General features: G+C 41.5%; 1 protein-coding gene across 4 annotated transcripts in view; it reads left to right on the top strand.

Annotated features, from left to right (window-relative positions):
* The window catches only part of LOC141110498 (uncharacterized), a 69,837-nt gene that overhangs the window by 22,888 nt on the left and 26,137 nt on the right, over positions 1-20,812 (top strand). For 3 of the 4 annotated variants that reach the window (XM_073601876.1, XM_073601874.1, XM_073601877.1), the window contains 2 exons: positions 12,350-12,418; positions 13,987-14,055. In XM_073601876.1, coding sequence (XP_073457977.1) covers positions 12,350-12,418; positions 13,987-14,055 — 138 coding nt within the window. The remainder of the gene's footprint in view (positions 1-12,349; positions 12,419-13,986; positions 14,056-20,812) is intronic. The other variant, XM_073601875.1, reaches the window with a different exon arrangement.

Below are 20,812 nucleotides of genomic sequence, written 5' to 3'. Positions count from 1 at the left end.
ATAAGTGAAATAAAGTCAGTAGAAAGTCCAACTGAATTGTGATATGGTGTTCATCTGTGAATTTCACTCCAAACGTGTCACCAGCATCCATCATCAACCAAAGCGTAGTGGGAGTGTCTGTATACCAACCTGCCTTGACTCTCTTATAACAAGAGAAGTCATATGAAGCATATTTAATCACTCAAAGCTGCAATGCACTTCCCAGACCGCTCTCTCAACATCTAATATGTCCACAATGAACAAGTATACCAGGACTCCAGCAGAAGATATTCTTGTGAAAAAAAGCAGAGACATCGCTCTCCATAGTTCAATAAAACCTTTAACATATTTATTCATTATAAAAGTGCACTTACATTCACATAAAACAAATGCATAATAAAATCACCAAGCCAGTACGGACCAACAGTTCCGGGAGTGCGACAACGTCAGCATGAGGCTCAGACTGATGCGTTTTGTCATCAAAAGACGCGTTACTTGGTCTTTTGATGATGAAACGTGCCAGAGGGAGCCTCATGCTGATGTCATCACTCTCCCAGAACTTTTGGTCCATGCTGGCTTGGTGATTTTATTTTTCATGCACATTTGTTTTATGTCAATGTACAGTAAGTGCACCTTTATATTGAATATTACTTACCAAACTGCTTACCAAACTGCCTACCAAACTGCCTTGACCCTCTTATAACAAGAGAAGTCATATGAAGCATATGTAATCACTTAAAGCTGCAATGCACTTCTCAGACTGCTCTTTCAACATCTAGTATGTCCACAATGAACAAGTATACCAGGACTCCAGCCAGGGCTGGACTGGGACAAAAATTTGGCCCTGGACTTCCTCATGACCGGCCCACTTTAATTTTGAGTGTCCCCAACAGCATCCCCCTTACATCAGAGTGTCCCCAACAGCGTCCCCCTTACATCAGAGTGTCCCCAACAGCATCCCCCTTACATTGGAGTGTCCTCAAAAGCGTCCCCCTTACATCGGAGTGTCCCCAACAGCGTCCCCCTTACATCAGAGTGTCCCCAACAGCATCCCCCTTACATCAGAGTGTCCCCAACAGCGTCCCCCTTACATCAGAGTGTCCCCAACAGCATCCCCCTTACATCAGAGTGTCCCCAACAGCATCCCCCTTACATCAGAGTGTCCCCAACAGCGTCCCCCTTACATCAGAGTGTCCCCAACAGCGTCCCCCTTACATCAGAGTGTCCCCAACAGCGTCCCCCTTACATCAGAGTGTCCCCAACAGCTTCCCCCTTACATCAGAGTGTCCCCAGCAGCTTCCCCCTTACATCAGAGTGTCCCCAACAGCGTCCCCCTTACATCAGAGTGTCCCCAACAGCGTCCCCCTTACATCAGAGTGTCCCCAACAGCGTCCCCCTTACATCAGAGTGTCCCCAACAGCGTCCCCCTTACATCAGAATGTCCCCAACAGCGTCCCCCTTACATCAGAGTCCCCACCAGCAATCCCCTTACATCAGCGTCCCCCTTACATCAGAGTGTCCCCAACAGCGTCCCCCTTACATCAGAGTGTCCCCAACAGCATCCCCCTTACATCAGAGTGTCCCCAACAGCATTCCCCTTACATCAGAGTGTTCCCAACAGCGTCCCCCTTACATCAGAGTCCCCATCAGCATCTCCCTTACATCAGAGTCCCCATCAGCATCCCCCTTACATCAGAGTGTCCCCAGCAGGGTCCCCCTTACATCAGAGTGTCCCCAACAGCGTCCCCCTTACATCAGAGTGTCCCCAACAGCGTCCCCCTTACATCAGAGTGTCCCCAACAGCGTCCCCCTTACATCAGAGTGTCCCCAACAGCGTCCCCCTTACATCAGAGTCCCCACCAGCAATCCCCTTACATCAGAGTCCCCATCAGAGAGTCCCCACCAGCAGCTCCCTTCACATCAGAGTCCCCACCAGCAGCTCGCTTCACATCAGAGTCCCCACCAGCAGCCCACTTCACATCAGAGTCCCCATCAGAGAGTCCCCACCAGCAGCTCCCTTCACATCAGTGTGTCCCCATCAGAAGCCCTATACATCAGAGTCCCCACCAGCAGCTCCCTTCACATCAGTGTGTCCCCATCAGAAGCCCTTCACATCAGAGAGCCCCCATCAGCAGCCCCCTTCACATCAGTGTCCTCCCTCTCCTCCCACATGTACTCACAGTTTTGAAGGCAGCTTCTCGTTCCTCTCTCCAGTCATGTGATAACAAGTGATAGGGGAGAGAGGAAAGAAAGTCTACCGTTGGTCTATTTCCCCCTGCAGGCTGGAGGGAGCATAACGCCTAATGCTCTCTCCAGCATATGACAGAAGCTGCTCCTCCTGACAGGAGTGAAATTGCGATCACTCACTGTCAGAGAGGAGCGGCTCCAGGACCGCACCTAACTGGCCCACTGAGCCATTGGCCCACCGTGAATCTCCCGGTAGTCCGGATGGGCAGTACATGCCTGACTCCAGCAGAAGATATTCATGTGAAAGCAGAGACATGCCTCTCCATAGTTCAATAAAACCTTTAACGTATTTATTCAATATGGAAGTGCACTTACATTCACATAAAACAAATGCGCATGAAGAGTCCAAACTCTGAACATAAAAGTATTTAGATATTCTTAGAAAACAGTAAAAGAGCTTTAAAACAAGTCATGACTGACCTTTCTATGTGCTGGGAAAGAAAGGGAGAGAGAGAGATAGGACGGGAGAGAAAGAAAGAGAGAAAGAGAGAAAGAAAGAAAGAGAGAAAGAAAGAGAGAAAGAAAGAAAGAAAGAAAGAAAGAAAGAAAGAAAGAAAGAAAGAAAGAAAGAAAGAAAGAAAGAAAGAAAGAAAGAAAGAAAGAAAGAAAGAAAATGTAAGGACTGGTAAGCTGTAATACATTACTTTTTTGTAACTGTTTTTGTCTTTAGAATCCCTTTATGTGCTCTTAGTTTGACCAGTTACACTATATTACCAAAAGTATTGGGACGCCTGCCTTTACACGCACATGAACATTAATGGCATCCCAATCTTTGTCCGTAGGGTTCAATATTGAGTTGGACCATCCTTTGCAGCTACAACAGCTTTAACTCTTCGTGGAAGGCTATCCACAAGGTTTGTCCATTCTTCCAGAAGCACATTTGTGAGGTCAGGCACTGATGTTGGACGAGAAGGCCTGGCTCACAGTCTCCGCTCTAATTCATCCCAAAGGTGTTCTATCAGTTGAAGTCAGGACTGTGTGCAGGCCAGTCAAGTTCCTCCACCCCAAACTCACTCATCCACGTCTTTATGGACCTTGCTTTGTGCACTGGTCCAAATCATTTGGTGGAGGGGGGATTTTGGTGTGTCTTTTAGGGGTTGGGCTTGACCCCTCAGTTCCAGTGAAGGGAACTCTTAAAGCGTCAGCATAACAAAACATTTTGGACAATTTCATGCTCCCAACTTTGTGGGAACAGTTTGGGGATGGCCCCTTCCTGTTCCAACATGACTGCACACCAGTGCACAAATCAAGAACTTTACCCCAATTACCCCAGGATAAGATAAATAAAATAGCTTTAAAACAAGTCAATGCTGACCTTTCTAGCTGCTGGTCCTGTGGAATAAATAGACTGTATGCCCAGCCAAAACATTTTTTTCTAGTTTTGGATAAAATTCAGAAGGTTTAGAAAGGAAGGGAAGGAAAGAAAGAAATTGAGGGAGAGAAATGACTGGTAAGCTGTAATGCCGCGTACACACGGTCGGACTTTTCAGCTACAAAAGTCCGACAGCCTGTCCGACATACTTCCGGCGTACCTTCGGCGGACTTGCGGCAGACTTTCTAACGAACGGACTTGCCAACACACGACCACACAAAAGTACGACAGCCTAGTACGCGGTGACGTACACCAAGTCCGACGAGACTATAAAACGGAAGTTCAATAGCCCGTACGACACCCTTTGGGCTCCTTCTGCTAATCTCGTGTTTATCTCGTGTTAGTAGAAGTTTGGTGAGAGACGATTCGCGCTTGTGAGACTCGTATTTTTCAGTTCGTTTTAACTGTTGTTCAGTCTGTGCTTGTGAGGTTTGTATCTGCTTTTCAGTGCGTTTGGTCAGTTGGCATTGAGAAATCTTTGTTTTATTGTCCGCTCGTTCCTGATTTTCAGGTCGCTCTTCACAGGCCTTGCTGTTCTTCAGTGCGTTCTGTTTAGTGCGTTCTGACCAGCCGACCGTTTTGAAACCATGTTACCTGTACGTACTCGTCGTCGAGCTCGTGCATTGTATGTGTTTGGTGCTGTAGTTTATTCTTCAGACCAAGACCAGTCCATGAACAGGGCGAGGAGGAGTTCATGGACCAAGAATTGGTTGCTCCAGCGTGACCAGTTCTGTCACATGCCATTGCTCCGTGAGATCCGTGAGAATAATCCTGAGGATTTCAGGAACTTTCTCCGGATGACGGACCCCGTTTTTGACCGTTTGTTGGCTTTGCTGACCCCCTATATCAGCAGGCAGGATACCTGCATGAGGCAAGCCATCACTCCGGAGCAGAGGCTAGTTGCCACGTTGCGGTACTTGGCGACAGGGAGAAGCCTGCAGGACCTCAAGTTCTCGACAGGCATCTCCCCCCAGGCTCTGGGGATCATTATCCCAGAGACCTGTTCTGCCATCATCCAGGTCCTGCAGAAGGACTATATTAAGGTAAGATATTTTTCTTTTATTAGCATCACATGTTCTTTTATGTAATCTTTGATAATGTAATGTATTTCTTGCTTCAAACACTACTTACCATCATTGCAATATAGTGTGAATGTCCCCTTTTTATCCTCACACATGCTGGATTTTTTTCCTGTTATTTTTTGTCATGCATGTATATTTTCCTTCAATAACCTCCCCAGCATGCAATGATGGGAACATATCCACCTAGTCTACTCATTTGGAATGTATTTTGTTTGAGTGTATTTAATGTGCTTATAATTAGCAATTAGCTAGATTTCCCAACCCCCCCCCCACCCTCGTAAAAATGTGCTTGAATGTTCTGTGGTGTTGATTTGTCTAAAGCAAATATATGTTGCACTTTGCAAAATGCATGTGCACTCTACAAGTGCATTTGTTCCAGTGCTTTAGTAAATGAGCAGAAGCTCTGCTGATTTCCATCATCAAATCATATGCAAGCCACAAAGTGTTTTCATTAATTGCCCTTGCATGTGATTGTGTACTCCTTGCAACATGAATGCCTTTTTACCTTACCTCATTTACTGTAAGCTGGTTAGCAACTGCACCTGCAGAGTGCGACAACTGCAGTCTTGTAGCCTTTTTAGTCCCTAAATTCCTGCGTGTCCTAAAAGTAATCTTTTTTAGGGATTTCACAACCCCCTAAAATGTAATCAATGTTCCATCAGAGGGGGTGAGCAATCTGATAAGTGTGCCTTTCCATATTAGTTATTCCAGAAGAATTAAATTATTTAATGTTATACTGATGCTGGGGAATAATGTTTTTAATTGTATAATTTTCTTGCAATGTTAGCTTCCAAATTAATGATTTTGGTTTTCTTGTTTGATTCCCCAGTTTCCTTCAACGCCACAGGAATGGCAGACTGTGACATCCCATTTTGCCAGCCGTTGGGACTTTCCCAATTGTGGAGGGGCTATAGATGGGAAACATGTCCACATCGTGCCACCACCCCATTCGGGGTCATACTATTTTAATTATAAGGGGTTCCACAGTATTGTTTTAATGGCGGTGGTGTCGGCACACTATGAATTTTTATATGTGGACGTGGGGAAGAATGGCCGGATGTCGGATGGAGGAGTATTTGCCCAGACGGAGTTCTGCCAGCGTCTCCAGAGTGGTGGCCTGGGATTGCCACCTGATGCGGATAACGTGGAAGGACTCCCCTTTGTCTTCATTGCCGATGAAGCCTTCGCTCTGAGCAAGCACCTCATGAGGCCATTCCCCCAAAGAACCCTCACCCCGGAGAGGAGGGTTTTTAATTTCCGGCTGGCCAGAGCTAGAAGAGTGGTTGAGAATGCGTTTGGAATTCTGGCCAGCCGGTTCCGCCTGTTTCAAACATCCATTAATTTGGCGGAATACAAACTTAATTTTATCATTTTATCGTGCTGCATTCTGCACAACTTTTTACACAAACATTCTCTAAATTATATAGGAACAGTTGGGCCTGAGGCCGGACTTATAGATGACAACCTTACGGGCCTGGATACTGTCCGTACTGGCTTGGCCCCCCAAAGTGCCCGTCAAGTTAGACAGCAATATGTTAATTATTTTATGGGTAGGGGGGCCATTGCAATGGGCCAGGATATTTAATTTTTTTAAATAAAAAAAATATTGATGAAATCTGGAATTATATTTATTGCTTGCCTTTCTTTTGGGCTTTCTCCTAGGTTATGGTCGAGCAGTTGTAGTGCCAACTGTATTTTCCTTTTAAATGTCTAAATAAGCTCCATTGCCACTGTAAACAACTTTTTTACAATTATAACCAAACTGATACTGAGCATTGAAATAACAAACCACACATTTATTTAATTCCTATAAGGAGATGTTTTTATTAATCGTTGTTATGCATTCAGTTATGCATTTAGTAGAAAATGTTCATAGACAAAAATATAATGATATCTTAATAATTTGCAAAAATATAATTATATTTAAATATTTCTACATAATCCACAAAAAATTTTTTTGCCTTTTTGATTTTCGCAAACAGGCTTTTTTTTTTTTTTATTTTTTTTTTAAATCCTTTTTTGTTTATTTTTTTGGTTTTTTAAAATCCTTTTTTTTTATTTATTTTTTTTTGTTTTTTTAAATCAAGTTTTATTTTTTTTTTTGGTTTTTTGGAAAATCTTTTTTTTTTTTTTTTTTGGTTTTTTTGAAAATCAAGTTTTTTAATTTTTTTTTTTTTTTTTTTTTAAATCAAGTTTTTTTTTTGGTTTTTTAAAAATCAAGTTTTTGGTTTTTTTTTTTTGGTTTTTTGGACAATCAAGTTTTTTCATTTTTTTTTTTTTTTTTTTAAATCAAGTTTTTTTTTTTTTGTTTTTTTTAAAATCAAGTTTTTTTTTTTTTTTGGTTTTTTTTAAATCAAGTTTTTTTTTTTTTTTTGGTTTTTTTGGAAAATCAAGTTTTTTAATTTTTTTTTTTTTTTTTTTTAAATCAAGTTTTTTTTTTTGGTTTTTTTAAAATCAAGTTTTTTTTTTGGTTTTTTTAAAATCAAGTTTTTTTTTTTTTTTTTGGTTTTTTTAAAATCAAGTTTTTTTTTTTTTTTGGTTTTTTTGAAAATCAAGTTTTTTAATTTTTTTTTTTTTTTAAATCAAGTTTTTTTTTTTTGGTTTTTTGAAAATCAAGTTTTATTTTTTTTTTGGTTTTTTGAAAATCAAGTTTTATTTTTTTGTGGATTTTTTATGTATTTTCTAGAAACAGCCCTCCTTTTTTAAATTATGTTAAACAGCCATATATGTTCAGCCAAAAAAATAAAGAGAAGGCCCAGAATGGGGTCAGCAAAACAGGAAATGAAGGACATGATCGATGTTTTGGGGTTTCAAAAAGGGCATTTAGATTCTACCCAAAACATCAATCATGTCCTTCATTTCCTGCTGCATACGATCCAGCCGATTACGCATTTCATCGATCTCCCTATTCCAGGCCATTATTTGACCAATTAGCAGTTGGGCACTGTCTGAGGTGAAATAGTCACTTCTTGTACCTAAAGTGGAATGAAACCAAAAAATGTATTTAGAAATATGCACACATACATAGTTTACCTTACCATAATAAAGCTGTTGTCTCAGACACTGACCTGGTGGGGTGCCCATGTAGCATAATTCCTCCACATCCTCGGGGGTGGCACTGTTGCTTGAATCAAGCACAACCAGATCCCCTAAAATAGAGTAGAAAAATTACATTAAAGAAAAGACAGCCATGCATAGATTAACGTAAGCTGGTGTGTCAGACACTCACCTGGTGGGGTGCCCATGTCGCCCACCTCTCCTTCCTCCACATCCTCAGTGGGACTTGGGCTGATTTCCCAATGTTTGGCTTGGGGTGGACTGTCTTCTTGTTGGCTGAGTGATTTTTCCCCTATGTGAAACAAAAAATTATTAATCTACTTAGCACACAGATATTTTAGTACATAGTAATTTTAAAACATTTGGAGTGAAGTGGTTTGTGTAGAGTTCCTATTTTACCTCAATATTTAAAATTATAAAGACATATCGGATAGATAGATATCTAGATATCAATATCTCGAAATATAGTTAATAATCTTTTGATCTCTCTCTCTCTCTCTCTCTCTATATCTGGAACAAAATCTAAATATATAACTAAATGTAAAGAAAAAAAAAAAGATAACTTAAAATATTCCAAAAGAATGTTTTACATTTCTATATATCTATCTATCTATCTACCTATCTCTATCTCTATCTCTCTCTCTCTCTCTCTCTCTCTCTCTATATATATATATATATATATATATTTCTCTCTCTCTCTCTCTCTCTCTCTCTCTCTCTCTCTCTCTCTCTCTCTCTCTCTCTCTCTCTCTCTCTCTCTCTATATATATATATATATATATATATATATATATATATATATATCTCTATATATATATATATATAGAGATATATATATATATATATATATATATATATATATATATATATATATATATCTATATATAGATATCTATCTATATCTATATATATCTATATCTATATATATATATCTATATATATATCTATCTATATATATCTATCTATATATCTATCTATATATCTATCTATATATACACACATATATATAGATAGATATATCTATAGATATGTAACGAGGTTTATTAAAAGATCGTTTGAAACGATGAGCAAAAAAATCGTATAGGAAGGAAAAGCACATGGAGCAGTATACAAGGTAATAAACACAAGAGAAAAACACGACAAGTACTTACTTTTTTTCAGCACTTTACGGATCCGTCTGTATTGATCCGGCTCCCTGAGCTTGAGGTCAGACCATCTTTTGCGAATTTGATCCTTGGAGCGCTGGACCCCAAAAGAAGCCTGTAAAGTGTCCACCACCTTCGCCATTATTTTGGCCTTGCGCAAATTTGGCCGTGCGTACGGCCCATACTTCCCATCATAGTCCTTTTTTTGAAGAATGGCCACCATCTCCACCATCTCTTCAAAACTCATATTGGAGGCCTTAAATCTAGGCCTCACAGATCTGGTTGACGTTCCAGCCTCCGGGCTTTTTTCGCTACCTGAGGTAGTTAACATGTCAGGTGTCTCCGCCATTATTTACCCCACTACGCGCCGTAACTAAAAATGGGCGGAGAACATGAGTTAAAATCGAACGTCAGGGGCGGGCGACGCAGGTGGAGTTTCACACATGCATAGTGTATAAAGAGGGGCCTTGCGCACGTGTCGTACGTACGTTCTGTGCATCGAATTAGGGGGCGGAGAACATGAGTTAATTTCGAACGTCAGGGGCGGGCGACGCAGGCAGAGTTTCACACATGCGTAGTGTATAAAGAGGGGCCTTGCGCACGTGTCGTACGTACGTTCTGTGCGTCGAATTAGGGGGCGGAGAACATGAGTTAATTTCGAACGTCAGGGGCGGGCGACGCAGGCGGAGTTTCACACATGCGTAGTGTATAAAGAGGGGCCTTGCGCACGTGTCGTACGTACGTTCTGTGCGTAGGTGATAGTGGACCAGGACGTTACAAAACGAAGGTAATTTTAAATAATTTTTTTTTTTTTTGGTTTTATGGTCATGACTTTGTAGCAAGCGGCCTATATGGCTTGATAGATTGATGAGGCCTACATAGGGAGAAGATGATGAGGGGTTAGCAGAAACCTAATAATAAGTGTTTTTTGTCTTGTGACTTTATCTTTTCCAGATATAATGAATCCCCTATTTAAGGATCCAGAGTTCCTTACAGCTTTCATATCTAAATATCTAGAGATGAGGAATTTGTGGGAGGTGAAACACCCTCAGTATTATGCAAAGCATGTGAGGAAGTCAACGCTGGAGAGACTTCTGGCCTTTGTCCAGGCGACCATCCCGGAAGCAACAATGGAGACATTGCTCAAGAAAATTGGGGTCTTGAGGAATATGTATAAGAGGGAGCATAAGAAGATCCAGGAATCAATGAGATCAGGAGCATCAGCAGATGATGTTTATGTACCCAGGCTGTGGTACTACAATCAACTCCGTTTTCTTGATGACCAGAATGAAGCTAGGGCATCACTTTCAACCCTTCCCTCCACCCTTCCCTCCACCCTTCCCTCCACCCCAGCAGAGGCTGATGAGGAGCAAGCTGGGTCTTCCATCCTGGATGAACCAGATATGACCATCTGGAGTCAGGTAAATTATATTAACAAATATTTACTGTACTAATATTAATGATGTTAACTGGATGTTATAATTGTCTAAAATAATTTTGGCCTCAAAATTGTGTATACATATCAATTGACAGGAGTGGCTAAATATGTTTGGCACCTGCTATAAAAAATTAGGGTGTCTGATTAGACTCTTTTATTAAAGAGATGTATTCACATTGAATTTGCTAGTCATGAGAAGCAAATTGTGTGTCATTGATGAACCCCAAATAAATAAATAAAACTATGTCCTTTTTTTATACACAGGATGAGTCCATCCAGGAGGAATGTGGGGAAAGTGGCAGGCAGGAGGAGACCGGGCCCATGGACAGCCTGGAGGAGGGCGGATTCTCCATCATCCTGGAGGAGGCTGGGCCCAGTGTCAGGCAGGAGGTGGCTGGTCCCAGTGAGGTGGCTGGTCCCAGTGAGGTGGCTGGGCCAAGTGAGGTGGCTGGGCCCAGTAGGAGCATGACCCAATCACAAGTGCTTCCCCTCCACCTTCCCAAAAAAAGGGCCAGGAAGGGGACGGTCACACAGGAGGCATCCCTGCGCCTCATGCAAGAGGCCACCCGTTTTTTGAGAAGCCCCCCCGAAGCAGAAGAGTCCTATGGCTGCTACTTAGCCAGCAGGCTTCTTCAAATGGATTGGGAGCAGCGTCTCATTTGCGAGCGCCTATTTGGGGAAACTATCCAGAAGGGGCTGCAGGGCACGCTAACCCGAAACACACAACTACATGAGGCAGCCCCCCCTCCTCCTCCTCCTCCTCCTCCTCCTCCTCCTGCCACAACTGAAACACCACAGCCACAGCCTCCAAAGAAGGCTACAGGGAAGGCTGCAGGGAAGGCTGCAGGGCAGCGTGGAGGAAAGGCTGCAGGGAAGAGAAGAAAGTGATGACCTGGGTTCAGTCTGGTCTGACAGAAGACGCAGGCTGTTGTAGGACCACAGTCTGGGGACATCTAGATCATCTGCTGGTGCTGTTGATCTCTGGGATTCTTGGACCAGATTGTGCTCCCTCTTATATGGACTCCTCAAGATCCCAATTTTCTTGTATACCGACTTTTTCCAGCGTTGACTTCCTCTTTATTTTATTTTGACCATGAACAAATGGATCTTTTTTGAGTTTAGCAAAAGACTTTATGTGTTTTCTTTTAAATCATTGATTTTACACACAATGTTAAATTAACAAGGGACAACAATCTCATTGAGTTTGAAAAAACACACCAAAAATACATTACTAATGTTAATAATGTTCAAGTGGTAAGTCTTGAAAATAAAAAAATCTACATAACCAAAAACGGTGCTTTGGGTTAACTTTATCTAAAAACTAAAAAATAAGCACTAGAAAAACAAAACTAGAATAATGGGTTCTTTATGGTAACTTTACAAACCTAAAAAAAAAAAAAAAATAAAAGGTAAAAAGTATTATTAGTATGGAAACATTGTTTTTAAAAAGCATACTATATCATTCATGAGATCAAAGAGAAAAAGAATCCAGAAATCAGTTTGGGAGAACTCTGAATATGAACAGCAAAACACCTTCGTTCTTTAGAGCATTCGTAAAGAAGAAATAAAATGCGCTGCATTCAACGATCACAGATTTTGCAGCGTGATGAATGTGCTACCTACAATACGAACACTAGTTTTACTAGACCGAGTGCTTCCGTTTAGTTTTTGCTTATGAGCATGCGTCGTTTTTTTGTCCGTAGGACTAGCATACAGACGAGCGGACTTCGGGGTCCGTCGTAGTTACGACGTAAAGATTTGAAGCATGTTTCAAATCTAAAGTACGTCGGATTTGAGGCTAAAAAAGTACGTTGAAAGTCCGGAGAAGCCCACACACGATCGGATTACCAGCCAGCTTTAGTCCGTCAGCGTCCGTTGGACTTTTGTAGCTGAAAAGTCCGACCGTGTGTACGCGGCATAATAAATGGCTTTTCTGCTTCCTTGTTTGTCTTTAGATGCACTTTATGTGCTCTAAGTTTTGTCAGTTATAAGTTATACAGTATTTTTGTAACAAATCTTTTCTCCATAGGAGTCTCTACTTCCAATAAGTTGACCAACGTCACCAATGGCATTCAAGATATAAGTACCACCATTCAAGGTATCTTTACTCAGACTTGTCATGCATTGTGTGGTTATGAGATCTGATACTGTTAGTGTGCTAAGGGTGGCCTGTCATTACTGACCTTTCTAGCTGCTGGTCCTGTGGAGTAAATAGAATGTATGCCCAGCCATAACTTTTTTTAGTTTTGGTTAAAATTCAGAAGGTTTTGAAAGGGAGGGAGGGAAAGAAAGAAAGAGTAATACATTACTTTTTTGCTTCCTTGTTTTTGTCTTTATATTCTTCATATGAAACGGAAAATGGCAATCAAGATGAAGGTATCACCGTTCCATGTACCTTTACTCAGACTTGTCATGCATTGTGTGTTTATGATATCCAATACTGTAATGCCGCGTACACACGAGCGGACTTTTCGACCAGACTGGTCCGACGGCTTATCCGACGGACTTTTGGCGAACTTCCGACGGACTTTCCGAACAAACGGACTTGCCTACACACGATCACACCAAAGTCCGACGGATTTGTACGTGATGACGTACGACCGGACTAAAATAAGGAAGTTGATAGCCAGTAGCCAATAGCTGTCCGTCGGACCAGTCCGGTCGAAAAAGTCCGCTCGTGTGTACATGGCATTAGTGTGCTAAGGGTAGCCTATCAACAATGGCATTAGGTGGTTGGCTTAGCATGAAAGGACTCATAATCTAGGCCACGATCAATTCAACTTTTTTTTTTGTTAAAAAATCAATTACCCCAGATAAGAAAAGTTCACTGCAAGGATTTAACCACTTGCCCACCAGCAACTTTACCCCCTTCCTGCCAGGTCAATTTTCAGCTTTCAGCATTGTTATACTTTGAATGACAATTGCACAGTCATGCAATGCTGTACCTAAATGCAATTTTTATAGTTTTGAGACAGCTTTTTTTCCTATGGTATTTAATCCCCACTGGGTTTTTCATTTTTTGCTAGAAAAATGAAAAAACACTGAAATTTGTTTAAAAAAAGAACATTTTTCTTAGTTTCTGTTACACAAATTTGTAAATAAGTATTTTTTCTCCTTCACTGATGTACGTTGATGAGTCAGCACTGATGGGCACTGATGAGACAGCACTGAAGGGCAGTGTTTAGATGGCCCTGATGAGGAGGCACTAATATGCAGCACTGATGGGCACTGATAGTCCCTGATAGGTGGCACTGATAGGCACTGATAGGTGTTACTGATGAGCACTGATAGTCAGCACTTAAGGGCACTGATAGGTGGCACAGGTAGGCAGCACTGCTGGGCACTGTTGGGGCTGCACTGATATTCAGGGCACTGTGAGGAAAAGAGAGCATTACAACAAGTCAATACTGACCTTTCTAGCTGCTGGTCCTGTGGAATAAATAGACTGTATGCCCAGCCAAAACATTTTTTTCTAGTTTTGGATAAAATTTGGAAGGTTTAGAAAGGAAGGGAAGGAAAGAAAGAAATTGAGGGAGAGAAATGACTGGTAAACTGTAATAAATGGCTTTTTTGCTTCCTTGTTTGTCTTTAGATACTCTTTATGTGATCTAAGTTTGGTCAGTTATAAGTTATACAGTATTTTTGTAACAAGTCTTTTCTCCATAGGAGTCTCTACTTCCAATGAGATGACCAGCATCACCAATGGCATTCAAGATACAGGTACCACCACTCAAGGTGTCTTTACTCAGACTTGTCATGCATTGTGTGGTTATAATATCTGATATTGTTAGTGTGCTAAGGGTAGCCTGTCATTACTGACCTTTCTAGCTGCTGGTCCTGTGGAGTAAATAGAATGTATGGCCAGCCATAACTTTTTTAGTTTTGGTTAAAATTTAGAAGGTTTTGAAAAGAAGGGAGGGACAGAAAGAAAGAAAGAGTAAGCTGTAACACATTACTTTTTTGCTTTCTTGTTTTTGTCTTTATATTATTCATATGAAATGGCCAATGGCAATCAAGATCAAGGTTTTACCATTCCATGTACCTTTACTCAGACTTGTCATGCATTGTGTGTTTATGATATCCAATACTGTAATGCCGCGTACACACGAGCGGACTTTTCGACCGGACTGGTCCGACGGTCTATCCGACGGACTTTCGGAGGACTTCCAACGGACTTTCCGAACAAACGGACTTGCCTACACACGATCACACCAAAGTCCGACGGATTCGTACGTGATGATGTACGACCGGACTAAAATAAGGAAGTTGATAGCCAGTAGCCAATAGCTGCCCTAGCGTCGGTTTTCATCCGTCGGACTAGCATACAGACGAGCGGACTTTTTGATAGGAACTGGGTCCGGCGGAGTTCCGCTGTAAAAATTTGAAACATGTTCCAAATCTAAAGTCCGTCAGATTTTCAACCGAAAAAAAAACCTGCAGGTCCGATGAAGCCCACACGCGGTCAAATTGTCCACCGGACTAGGTCCGTCGGACCAGTCCGGTCGAAAAAGTCCGCTCGTGTGTACAGGGCATTAGTGTGCTAAGGGCAGCCTATCAACAATGGCATTAGGTGGTTGGCTTAGCATGAAAGGACGCATAATCTAGGCCATGATCAATTCAACTTTTTTTTTTTTTTTGTTAATAAATCAATTACCCCAGATAAGAAAAGTTCACTGCAAGGATTTAACCACTTGCCCACCGAACACTTTACCCCCTTCCTGCCAGGTCAATTTTCAGCTTTCAGCATTGTTGTACTTTGAATGACAATTGCACAGTCATACAATGCTGTACCCAAATGCAATTTTTATAGTTTTGAGAGAGAGCTTTTTTCCTACGGTATTTTATCCCCACTGGGTTTTTCATTTTTTGCTAGAAAAATGAAAAAAGACTGACATTTTTTTAAAAAAGGAAATTTTTCTTAGTTTCTGTTATACAAATTTGTAAATAAGAATTTTTTCTCCTTCACTGATGTACGTTGATGAGTCAGCACTGATGGGCACTGATGAGACAGCACTGAAGGGCAGTGTTGAGGTGGCACTGATGAGGAGGCACTAATACGCAGCACTGATGGGCACTGATAAGCCCTGATAGGTGGCACTGATGGGCACTGATAGGTGTCACTTATGAGCACTGGTAGTCAGCACTTATGGACACTGATAGGTGGCACAGATAGGCAGCACTGCTGGGCACTGTTGGGGCTGCACTGATATTCAGGGCACTGTGAGGAAAAGAGAGCTGTGCATGATGTTATAAGCCTAGGCTTTTTAACCAGATAAGAAACAGGAAGTGGGCTGTATAAGGAGAAAGAAAGAAAGAAAGAAAGAAAGAAAGAAAGAAAGAAAGAAAGTGTTAGAGCCGGTTCACACAGGGGCGACTTGTCAGGCGACCTAGCTGCCTGACAAGTCGCCTCCCGTTCTGTACAATGGAACCGTTCTAATCGGAGCGACGCAAGTCGCTCCGACTTAGAAGAAAGGTTCCTGCACTACTTTGGGGGCGACTTGCATAGACTTCTATACAGAAGTCGTCTTGCAAGTCGCCGCGGCAGTCGTGTGCAGGTCGCCTCGGTGAGGCGACCTGCAAGTCGTGCCGCTTCTAATGTGAACCGGCGCTAAGGACTGAGTAAGCTGTAATACATTACTTTTTTGTAACTGTTTTTGTCTTTAGAATCCCTTTATGTGCTCTTAGTTTGATCAGCTACACTATATTACCAAAAGTATTGGGACGTCTGCCTTTACACACACATGAACATTAATGGCATCCCAGTCTTATGCCGCATACACACGGTCAGATTTTCTGACGGAAAATGTTCGATGGGAGCTTGTTGTCGGTATATCTGACCGTGTGTAGGCTCCATCGGACATTTTCCATTGGAATTTCCAACAAACACAAGATTTGAGATCTGGATCTCAAATTTTCCGACAACAAAATCTGTTCTTGTAAATTCCGATCGTGTGTACACAATTCCGACGCACAAAGTTCCACGCATGCTCAGAATCAAGTATGAGACGGAAGCACTCGGTCTGGCAAAACTAGCGTTCATAATGGAGATAGATAGCACATTCGTCACGTTGCAATTTTTAAAATCTTTTAATGTAGCGCATTCTCTTCTTCTTTATAATGCTAGAATAATGAAGTTGTTTTGCTGCTGATATTCACACAGAGTTCAGAAAAAATGATTTCTTGTGATCTCCTGAATATTTTTTTTTTTTTTTTTTTCGCCAGATCTCCATAATAATGTATTTTATTTTTGTTTATAGTGGGGTTTTTTTTCAGGATCTCCTTGTTTTGTTTTTTTTTAGTGCTCTCCATAATATTGTTTTTAGTTTTGTGTGTCAAGTTACAACAACACCATTATTATCTTGTATTTTTTTAACCTCAAGGAGGTTGTTTGGTGTTGGTGTCCCTTGTTAATTTGACATTGTATTTTTTAAATGTACCCGCCTACTCACAAACAAACTGTTCTTTTTGAAGTAAAACACATAGGCAAGTATTTGTGAAAATAAAATAGCCATTTATTCTGGGTCATAACAAAATAAAGAGAAAGGCAACGCTGGAGAAACTGGTGAAATTGGCAAAGCCTTTCTACCCCGGGGCACACATCAACTATTTTACAACCAAAATTAGTAGCCTGAGGAGTCCATATAATAGTGAGCACAATCTGGTCCAGGACTACAAGAGATCAGGAACAGCAGCAGATGACATATCTGTCCCCAGGCTGTGGTCATACAACAGCCTGCGTCTTTTGTCAGACCAGACTGAACCCAGGCCATCAATTTCTTGGCTTACTTCCACTCTTCCTTACATGCTTGCTTCCAGGCTGTGAGTTGGAGGTGTGGCAGGATGTGGAGGAGGAGGAGGAAGAGGATGGTCCAACTCACACAGGTGTGTTTTGGTTGTGAGTTGGCCCTTCAACCCCCCATTTAGGGTTGTATAGATTATTTCCTCACACAAGAGGCATTGGCCCTCCTCCATTTCATGCATTTTGCTGGTAGTCATGCAGCCAAAGGCCTCTTGAGGAGTGGGGGTGGCTCTGAGGGCCGCCTTAGCCTCCCAAATCATCCCAAGTGCTGCCTCCTGCACATTATTCCCCTTCCTGGGCCTTTTGGTTGGAAGACGGAGGGGAGGGACCTTGGATTCTGTCAGGCTACTGGGCCCGGCCACCTCCTGGCTGCCACTTTCCCCCACCACCTCCTAGCTGCCACTTTCCACAGCCCCCTCCTGGCTGAAGCTTTCCTGTGTATGAAAAAAGAACATAGTTTTAGTTTTTTGGTCATCAATCACACACAATTTTCAGCTCATGGCTGTTGCAAATTGAATGTTAACTAATAGAAAAGACTATCATTCTGACCCCAGCATTTTTCCTTCTTGTCCCAAACATTTTTGGCCACTACTGTCTATTGATATGTAAAACACTTTATTAAATCAGCAATTAGTGATCAATAATAACATCTAGTTAACATCATTAATTTTTTGCGACCAGAAATATGTTGACCAATGTTATACCTGACTCAAGCTGGGCTCCTCCACTTCTCCTTCCTGGCTGGAAGGCCAAGGTTGGACATTGGAAGCCTCAGCTGGGGGGGAAGGAAGCGTGGAAGGAAGAGTGGAAGGAAGAGTGGAGAGGGATTCCCTGGCTTCAGTCTGGTCTGACAGAAACCGCAGTCTTTCATAGTACCACAGCCTGGGGATATAAATGGCATCTGCTGCAGCTCCTGATCTTGTGGAATCCTGGACCTTATTGCGCTCCCTATTATAAGTGCTCCTCAGGCCACCAATTTTGGCTTTTAAATAGGGAATGGTAGCCGTGGGGACCACCGGCTTCACCAACTCCAGCAGTTTCTCCAACGCTGCCTGCCTCTTTTGTTTATTATCATAATGCGGATGTTTCACCTGCCACAGACAGGGCAGCTCCCTGTACTTATCTATGAATAGGGGGAGGAAGTTGTGGTCATTGAAGCCATGCATTTTCTCTGCAAGACACAACACAAGACAAACCCTAATGTCAGGCTAAACTCTCCTAATCTTGTCCCAATATAGGCCTCAATCTAGAAGCAGTATAGACCACTGATGCCCCAAGTTCAAATTGTACCTTCGTTCTAACGATCGGCGCTTCCAATACTCCTTCCTCCGCTCACAGATTGTACGTACAACGCACGCGTGTTATGCTTTATATATACTGCGTATTCGTGAAACTCCTCCCGCCCCTGACGTTCTTTCTAGTCTATTCCCCGCCCCTTGTCTTTCGGCGCAGTGGGAGAGCACGAAGTTTAGTACATTGTTGTCTAGATTGGTTTGTAACTAGAATGAAATGCAAACTTGATTCAGTGTAAGGAGAGGACACTCAGCAGCTGTTTACACATCTGGACGCAGGAGCACTAGTGTGGGACACAAGAACAAACTTTTTAGGGTGTCTCACACAGGTGCTCAAGTGGATACTAGGGGTATCTCCATGTGTGAAAATTGTACAGTGGGCGAAATAGTGACCACAACAGGTGAGTGTCTGAGACCACAGCTTCAGGAAACAGATGTATGCCTGCATATTTTTAATACATGGTGTGTTTTTGAATTTTAGGTGACGTGGGTGTTTTGGAAGAAGAAACAAGTGCACATGTCCTCATTGGGGAGATCATGGTGTGCAATCGGGATTTACAGAAGATCAAGGAAGACATCAGTGATGTTGAAAAAAGACTCAAAAACATCAGTGATGTTTTAGGCAGAATCTAAAACACACCAAAATTCTTCAATTTGTTGATATTTTCTAATTTCTTTTTAATTTTTTGAAGTGCATTGAAAGCCAAATTTTGAAGATGCACACAGTATGTCAACATGTGCTATCTGCCATCACGGGATATCAATGTACGTGTTTTGTGGGTGCAACCCCTTCCTCAAAACTAAAGTAGCTGAGAGGAAGGGGTTTAACCCCCGAAACACGTCTATTAATCCCCCATGATGGGAACTAGCACATGTTGACATTAGGCATGGGATCAGGAGGGAAATCCCCATTTTGAATCTCAATTTGTGCGCATCTTCAAAATTTGGCTTTCACAGGGGTGACATCACCCCATCTGATGAAGGCAATATCAACATTTTGGACATACTAATGCCTGATATTGCCTTCAATTTATCAAAGTTGAACTTTGTAAGTTCCTGAGTTGTGTATTGTTTTATGGTTTTAAACATGCCTGTTTATAGACATGTGCATTTGTTTTCGTCTGAATTTCAGGTATTTTCGTTATCGTTTTGACAAACGATAACGAACGTGCAGAATCCGAAAACTGAAAGATCCGACATAAACAAATGCTTTATTTTCCTTTTTGTTGCAAAAATAGTTCGATATAGATAGGAGATTCGACATGACGCTGACAATAGCGATCTGTGTCCATCAAATCTGTGGTCGAATGTGCTTAACTTTAGCTCTATTAGTCCAAGATTATTCTACAAGATTCGAAGGAAGCAGTCGCCGCAAGCGGACATTTATGGTCAAATTCTCCGCCCATAGGTTATAGAATAATTCTAATGTTGGTTGACTAGTAATAATAATTAATAAATATAATTATTACGAGTGTCATACAACATTAGAATTCTACTATAGCTTGTAGGCGGAACATTGGACCAGAAATGTACGATTTAGCTGCAGTTAGCTGCTCCGTCGAATCTTCTTAGAACATTTGACAGACACCAGAAGCATTTAATGACAGATTCGACCTTAATTATTTCGGATTTTCGGAGGAATGCATTTTTTAACGAAACAAAATAAATAAAAACGAATTTCGGGAGTAACTAAATAAATGTATTTTTCCAACGAAAACAAAATTCCGAAACAAAATATTTCAGTGTACACATGTCTACCTGTTTAACACAAAAAAGGCTATTTGTATTGTCAAACGCAAAAATGTTATTCCAAAAATATGTTAGTTTGTTCAAAAACCCTTTTCCAAAGCACATGTGAATGTGCATAGACCAAAAAGTTTTAAAATCAACAATGTGTGGCTTCTTCTTTCAATGCTCAATGGCAGTTTTAGTACTAAGTTGGTGTTTACAGTGACAATGGGGGATATTTACTAAAGGCAAATCCACTTTGCACTACAAGTTTACTTTCAAGTGCACTTTTGCAGTGCACTTGGAGTGCAAAGTGTATTTTCCTTTAGTAAATAATTCCCACAGTGCTTTATAATTTGCCACAATCATGCCATTTTCTTGACTTCTTGACAAATTCATTCATGGTGCTGAAAATGATGATTCTTTTTATCATTAATGCATTACATACATTAACAACAAAAACAAGGTGTGTGTGTAGCAGACCCACAACATAATAGTTCGCTGAAGAAGTGATTGTCACCTCATGTATCAAATAAATTACGTTTGCGCCATTGAAGAAAATGGCCAAAAAGAAAAGCCCATTGGAGAACCTAGGAGACAGTTAAAAGAAACACAAGCATTAAGGAAATATGATTTCAGTTTAACAAAAAAAATATTTTTAAAATGTTTCTTA

This window comes from Aquarana catesbeiana, linkage group LG10 (assembly GCF_042186555.1).
Source record: "Aquarana catesbeiana isolate 2022-GZ linkage group LG10, ASM4218655v1, whole genome shotgun sequence".
Taxonomy (NCBI): Eukaryota; Metazoa; Chordata; class Amphibia; order Anura; family Ranidae; genus Aquarana; species Aquarana catesbeiana.
This window is presented reverse-complemented; position numbering and strand designations above follow the sequence as displayed.